This window comes from Psittacula echo (assembly GCF_963264785.1).
Source record: "Psittacula echo genome assembly, chromosome: 5".
NCBI lineage: Eukaryota > Metazoa > Chordata > Aves > Psittaciformes > Psittacidae > Psittacula > Psittacula echo.
Genome location: NC_137739.1, coordinates 7,679,343 through 7,686,755, shown reverse-complemented (window position 1 = coordinate 7,686,755; position 7,413 = coordinate 7,679,343). Strand labels below are relative to the sequence as shown.

At 38.2% G+C, this 7,413-nt stretch overlaps 1 protein-coding gene across 1 annotated transcript; it reads right to left on the bottom strand.

Moving 5' to 3' along the window:
* Window positions 1-1,493: 1,493 nt before the first annotated feature.
* Window positions 1,494-4,226, bottom strand: LOC308222326 (parvalbumin, thymic; the record flags this gene model as incomplete). Its single annotated transcript, XM_080620225.1, has 4 exons — window positions 1,494-1,519; window positions 2,846-2,955; window positions 3,225-3,357; window positions 4,166-4,226. The coding sequence occupies 4 exons, from the start codon at window positions 4,224-4,226 to the stop codon at window positions 1,494-1,496; spliced, it is 330 nt and encodes a 109-aa protein (XP_080476351.1).
* Window positions 4,227-7,413: the final 3,187 nt, after the last annotated feature.

Sequence of the window (7,413 nt, the reverse complement as noted above, 5' to 3'; positions counted from 1 at the left end):
AGTGAATCTGATTGCTAGAATTCCTCTTTTGCATTAGCTGTCTTAAATCTGCTGAACAGCTCTCTCTTCCATGCCTGGGTCTGAGTGAGCTGTACTTGCCTCACATAATCATCTTGCAATTCATGGAAATGTCAACACTGAATGTTACATAAAAGTTCCAGAAGGCTTTGTTTCTGCTTTTCTTCAAAACAGCTGCCAAATTATGTCACAATTATCATCCAGTTTCAGCAGGGAGCATTAAAATGACAGTCTACTTGTGAGCTGGAACCGTATCATGATAGATGGGAAAAGAGACAACTAAATGTTGGTGGGGAAATTTTCAACCCACTCAGCCAGAAACACACAACATCTATTCAATCTATTGAGCTCTGCATTTAGCCGTGAACATTATTTACTTTGTCCATTAATGAAGACAATGCTATAACTGGCTCTAAATCCTGTAAGACACTTATCAAAGGAAAGACTAATTCTTAGTAATTTTCACACTGAAGAAAATTGCTAATATTATGGATTGTATAGATGATTATTCCTATAATAAATGAAAGAATTGAGTAATGGCCATTATTTAGCAAGGTAATGAAGCTTTAAGGTAATCCAGACAGCAAGACTGGCTGCTGTTTCATCTGCAGGAAACAGAGACATTCACAAATGTGGGAAAGTACTGTTGTTTTGTACGTATTAAGAGACAATAAGCAACATATTCGTGATTCACAGAAAAACCTTCAGGCCTGTGGCCCGTGTCAGGGGTCTGTGATTTAAGACAGTGTCAGAGTTAGGATTAGACCCTTATCCTCTATCGAACAGCTGCCTTAGATTTCACAAAAGATAAATCTTCTTAAGGGAGAGTTACATTTTAGGCCATAAACACTTTCTGATGATGCATGCTGTAGCCTAGTATTTTCTTCTGTAAAATTACCCACAAACGTATTCCATGCTTTGAGCTATTTGGCAGCTCCTCTTAATTTTTTTCTCAGATTCTCAGGTTGGGTCTTAATATGTATTAGCTTTAGCTATGTTGTTAGCATTACTTTTCCTTAAGGATCAGAGAATTAAGCAGAAATAAAACTCAATGAAATCACTACAGTCAAGCCTTAAAAGATGTCATATTGTTTAAGATCATCAGAACTGTGTCTGGTGAGTCAGCATACTCAAGTATGAGGGTGGAAACCTGAACACAATCTTAGAAGCAGCTTTCCCCTCCCCCAAGTTGTTTGTTTTGTTTTATTTTTTATCTCCCCTTTTCTAGCCACAATTTCAACATTTTGAGTGGTTGAAAATCACAAAGTTCTTTCTTTACAATGGAAATGTAACAATACCACATGACCCAAACATCTGTACACTGCAAGATTTCTCAGCAATCTGATGTGTGAACTTGAGGGGTTGTTAATGCCTGAAACAATATAAAAGTGTACAAACACATGCTGAGTGCGAAGTGCTTGTTGGACGAGGTAATTGGAAGAGTCAGTCCAAGGATGCCTTTGGCCTGATGCTGTTTATGCTTTCACCATAGACTGGAATTCTGTCAAGGAAGAAAATGAGAAAGACAGGGAGTAAAACTAGATGAAAGTGGTTTTTTACATCTTTAGAAAAGATGGATAAAAATTACTTAAACTCCTAGCCATGGAGGGCTCCCAAAGTTATTATAACACTGCACAAGCTACTGCTAAACTGAGATTCTGGGGGCGTAACAGATTTTTCACTCCTTAAAAAGAGTAAGTGCAGAGAGGAGGAGTGTGTCTGTAAATCCATATTTGTGGGAAATCCTGAGTTAAAGGTAAACTATCTTTAACCCATTAAAAACTCTGATAATAGCCAAGGAAGCAAAGAGTGACTTAGGTTTATTCCGTAGCTTTCAGTAGGAGGGATTTTTTGCCTTTGTTATTCCAAAGAAAAAATATCAGTAGTGATGTGATTTCAGAAAGGGAGATGCAATGGTTAAGGGCTAAGATCTGCATAATATAATGCCCTATTTAGGGCTCATAAACAGAAGCTGTAAAAGCTGCTGCTAAAGCAAATTCCTCTAACAGTGTATTTTTCTCTCCTCCCAAACTCTGGCTAAGATTAGCACGTGTGTCTGTTAGAGTTATTGCCACCTGTCCTACTTCAGCTGAGACAGCCCTGTTTTCAGTGACTTCATCTCTAATATATGATGCATAATGTCCTATTTTCCTTTGCAGCAATTTCTAAAAGAAATAGCCTGGCCAGTTCACATCATCCCTGTGAGGTTTTCTTTAGGAATTCGATTTAGTTTTTCGTAGAAGGACTGCCTGGTGAAATGTGCACCGATCAGATCATTCTCTAGCACAAAATTCCATGCTGCATTGCAGCAGTACTAGCCTTGAAAAACAATACCAGTCTTCTTTTACATTCCTGAATTAAACCACTCGGTAGCATTGGCCAATGTTTGATAGTGGTAGATGAAGAAAGAAGTTTATGTAGGTGGAAATGTGTTTAAAAATGGAAGTGTCATATGGCCAGAAATGCAGAGCCAAAATGGAAATTCGAAGAATGGATAGGTGTTCAGGATGCTTTAAAAATCTGGCACATTGAGTCTATGGATCAGACACATAGCAGAATAAAACCCACAGCTGACATTATGGATTGGAGGGATAGGCTCTGCACTGGACCTAAATATGCTGTTGCTGCAAGAGAATAATCAAATAGGGATAAAGAGAAACTAATAGGGATAAAGCTATGAAACTAAAGAAGTATTCACTAGTATAAAAATTGTGGCAGAAAGTACCAGGCTAAAGTACTTGGATGTGTTCTTCATGCCATCATTTAAATGAAGCCCTGAACACATGCATTTTAAACCACAAGTTTTATGAATTTCTTAAAGTCTTACCTTCTATTCCAATTTTGCCATCACCATCAGAGTCACCTGCAGCCATAAAGTCCTTGATCTCTGCAGGGGTGAGGGCTCTGGCACTCGAAGAGAAATTCTTCAGAAACAATCTGAAATAGAACAGGGTAGAGTGCTATGCTTGAGAATTATTCTCCAAAATGTCCTTGGTACTTTGATATTTCTGGTTTTCTTAAACCCATGCCAAAAAACCTGTAAGGTAATGCCTGCTCTTATTATCTGAGGAAATACAAAGAATTGTGACAAGGAAAGACAAGGAATTGTGTTTTCTCTTTAAAATAACAGTAAGTTTCTTCTAGGACTGCTAGCAAGTTCAAAGGTTTGTACTCGTTGAAGAAATACGCAGCTGTACAGTACTTACTGAAGCTCTTCTTCTTCGATGAAACCATTGTTGTCCTGATCAAGGATTCCAAAAATTTTCTTTATCTGATCAGGAGTTTTGCTGGATAAACCAATTATGGAGAAGAAAGACTTGCAGTTGAAGCTACCATCAGCTGGAAGAAACAGAAGTTCAAGTATTTTCCCTTGAAGTTGCTACTACAGTATATATTCCTTGGGAATATATTATCTTTTCTTAAGCATCAGCCTACTCCTCTTGCTCTTGTGCACCAGAGTAGCAAAAAAAAAAAAAAAAGATACAGTGGATAATTTCCCTTTCTAATCACTCTGTGCCCATGGTCATATATCCTTTTAGCCAGTTGGAAGTTTTCTGCTACAATACACATTCTGTTAAATCAGGGTTTATGCAATGTGTCACATGCAGTTAATAATAAATATTTAGAGGGTGCTACTGTGGCTTACAGATCAACCTCTCATTCTTACTTCACTTCACTTAGTCCTTACTGTAGTAGAGAATTTGGGTAGAAAAGTAGGTAATTCCCAGTCAAACTAGCTCTTTGAGCATTTGGACTTGATCTCACCGAGGAATTCTTAAAGAGAACTGAGACTGGTCATTGCTTCACAAATGACGCTTTCATTCTTCAAGCTGAGGCTTTTTTTGACATTCTGAAGGAAAAGGCTAGCTGTGTAAATATAAATCTTTAAAGGTTTAAAAACTTTCAGAGTTCAAAGGTAAGCCAGCTCTAACTGAAACTGTGACCCTTTAATTGCTGCTCTGTGTTTTGGGGAATGTTGTTACCCACCAAATAATCACTTGTGAGACTTTCTGAATTCAAGGGGTTGTACTGTAATGTAGGTAGAAAGAGATCTCACGGGGAAGGAATCTAAGAGGAAAATGATAGGCATGTTATCTTAAGACATAAAAATGATACACATCTTCTGGCTGTAGAGACCATTCCTTACCCTGGCAGCTGGAGAGAGCAGATTCAATATCTTTAGCAGAAAGGATGTCAGTGATGGCCATTGTTGAACTGTAAAATAAATTAAATGTGAGCTACTTGGTCATTAAAATGACTTCTCTACCTCTTTCAGGGCTCTATTTCAAGTTGCTGCTGTGACAGTATATGATAGGGGAGACATTATTCATCTAATTGTAAGCAGAGCATACTGGAACAGATGTCTGCAGCAGGTGCTTCCACTTAAAGCTAGGTAATGAGGGAGGAATTCTGCATGTGGGAGTGTGGGACTTCAGGAAGATCTGATGCCTGTGCTGCACTGGGGGGGGTGAGTCAAAGGTGTCTAGCACCACAAAACTGCATGACTTCTGTGTGGGTTTTCGTGGAGGTGGTTTATTAGTCAGTTAAAACCAGCACACATAAAAAGATAAGGTTCAGTATGTCCCCTAGAACTATATCTGGAATAAATATGATCGGAATCTAAAAAATCTAATATTATTATCAATAAATATATCGATCTTTTCAAAGAATGACAATAGTTTAGAATAAGTAATAATAATACTATGAATTTCAAGGAAATCTAAATTTAGAGAGTAAGTTCCTCCTCTGTTTAGTCGCAACGATAAATATAACTATACTATACATTTATAAATTCGGCTTGCTGGGCTGCTGTGTCATTAAAAGACTATGTTTCAAGATAGCTTTACAAAATATTTTTCTTAAGTATGTTGTGGTGGGTTTTTTTAATTGCATGTAGGTGGTAATATTTGGATTTTTATCCAAATTTTGGCATTTCAGTATATTGACGTACTTTCAACAGAGGTATCGAGACTTAAGGTTTGTTCCTAGCAGAGTGGAGGAGGTGATAAAAGTTACTCTTTCTCCCATTCAGCCACCAATACAGTGACAATAGTTTGCCACTGTAATATTTATCACTTAAGAAAATGCTACAGGCCTGACTTTTTAGTCAATTTATTAGAGTAAATATAGCATTGATGCATTTACAGTCTGGTAAACTGCACACACCACTGCAGGCTGCTTTAAAGTAACAATTGGTGACATTACTGTAAAGTAGCTTCATGTTAATGAGGGAAGGGGAACTGAGGCATAGAAAAGTTATTCTTGAAAGCCACAAGAGAAGAAAAATATCATGAATCCCTAATTGATCTTCAGCATCATTCTTCCTGTCTGAGCCTGAAAGCAGCATTCACAAAAAGGAAACCAACGCTTGTAACCATTTATAGTCTGTGAGATGGTTTGAGATCTACACACAGGTTTAAATTTTACCTAAAATATGAAATGGCTGCCTTTGTACCTGTTGGTTTGCAGCAGAGGAAATTGTCAGTCCTTTCAGTACCTTAATAGCTCAGAAGGTGTAAGGAGACAATGGAGAAATCCATGCTGATGGCAATGGGTACTTCTCCAGCTAAGGCAGATGAGTTACTTTTGGTTTGCTAGCACATATTTTGTGCCAGTGGCTTCTTGTGCAAAGTACTTCCCCCTATCAGGACTAGACAAGATAATTTGGAGCTCTGCCATTCACCTAATTCTCACTGCTGACAGGATTAAAAAGGGGGAAAGAGTTTAAGGAAAACGTAAAAATGCAGCATTTTTCACAAGGGGCATCATTCCTGTCTTTTTTCATCCCGTAATCTGAATGCTGATTCTGTTCTATGTTAGCTTGTAAAGATACAACATATTGGAAGCTGATACAAGAACAGGTATTTCAATTGCATAGGTGCTTTCCATTCAGGGAGCATTTTGCTTTTGTGTTTCTTTTCCTGAAAGCAGAGGATCTAATCAGCTTACCTTTGTGGTCTTCTCGGCTGAGTAAGGAAGCAATCTAGGTGGGAGGAACAAACTTGCTGTGTGTCTCCAGCAGAGCTGAGCTTGCATATATATACTTTAAGTTGTATACCATATACAGATTTTGGATTTCAGCGTCATGAAGGGGGAATGGTGTCAAATGAACTTGCCTAACTAATCATCTTGCACTATTTTTAACTCAAGAGAATACATATGATATTTGCAAACGAAACAAGATAAGTGGCCAGATAGGCAAAAAGGACAGAGTCATATTAAATTTCTTCTGATTTAAGCAGAAAATACCAGCTTCTCCATATGATGTAGGGCAGGAAAAAAAGTCCCAGTATCTGATATGCGTGATCCCAGGAGTCAGATGAAATGCAACACTAACTTCTGAAGAGATGCCTTTAATGAATGTTTAAATGTGATAAATTGTTATTTGTAGATGTTACATGTGATAGAGTTTCATCATCAGACCACTAAACAAAACAAATATTAAAAATACTCTGGTCAAATATGTTTATACAGTAAACCATTTAGGGAAGATAGTAGTTGTTTTGTCACCCAGAATGTCTGGTCTGCTGTTTGGAAAATACCCCAAACCCAAACTACACAGTGAGTTTGTTGCCACAGGAGGTAAAATAATGTTATGTCAATCCACTGGAACAGTTGGTTGGGGAGAGTATTTTGTCTGGTACGTTTCCAGAGAAAATCTTACAGTTTTGCAAGGTTCTGACATCCTGCTTAGTTGCGTATGTGTGAAGCAAAGGGGTTGTGACCTGCCCAGCTGTCCCTGAGACAGAAGTCCCTGAACCCTTCATGAAGGATCTTTGCTTTTAGATTTGAGAGAAAAATTTCAATAGCAGCATCACAGCAGGGAACAATATGTGAGAGTGTCACTGCAGTTTTGTTGCTTACCTTCTGATTTCTTTTAGATAAATGATTATATTTTCTAATTTTTTGGCCAGTGCTGTTTCCAAGTATACCTTTGTGCTAGTTACTTCTTTTTTAAGTAGCATAGAAACAATTTGATCATCTCAGCTTTCTTTCAAGAACATCATAGCTTCACTGGGTAAGGAGCCTGTCAGCTTGGATCTCACCTGTGGCTTGAGGGAACAGAACAGTGAAAGACAAGTCATGTTGATGACAGCATAACCTAGTGTTATGATCAGGGGTAGGAGATGGCAAGAGATGACAGTGCAATTGGCATCAACAGCTTGAGGTGGTGGCACAGTACGAGGTGACAGTGCAGAGACTGTCTTAATGGGAGAGTATCAGGGCATTTTTTTTCCCAAAGCGTTTCCCCATAAATGGAAGGCAAATCTAGCCAAGTACTGAAGCCAACTACTAATATATCATAGCGTGGAGCAGAAAGAAGTGGAAAATGGGGCACCTATGAGACCTCAGTGAATCCAACACTGACAGCAGCAGATGAAAAAGCAGCAAAAG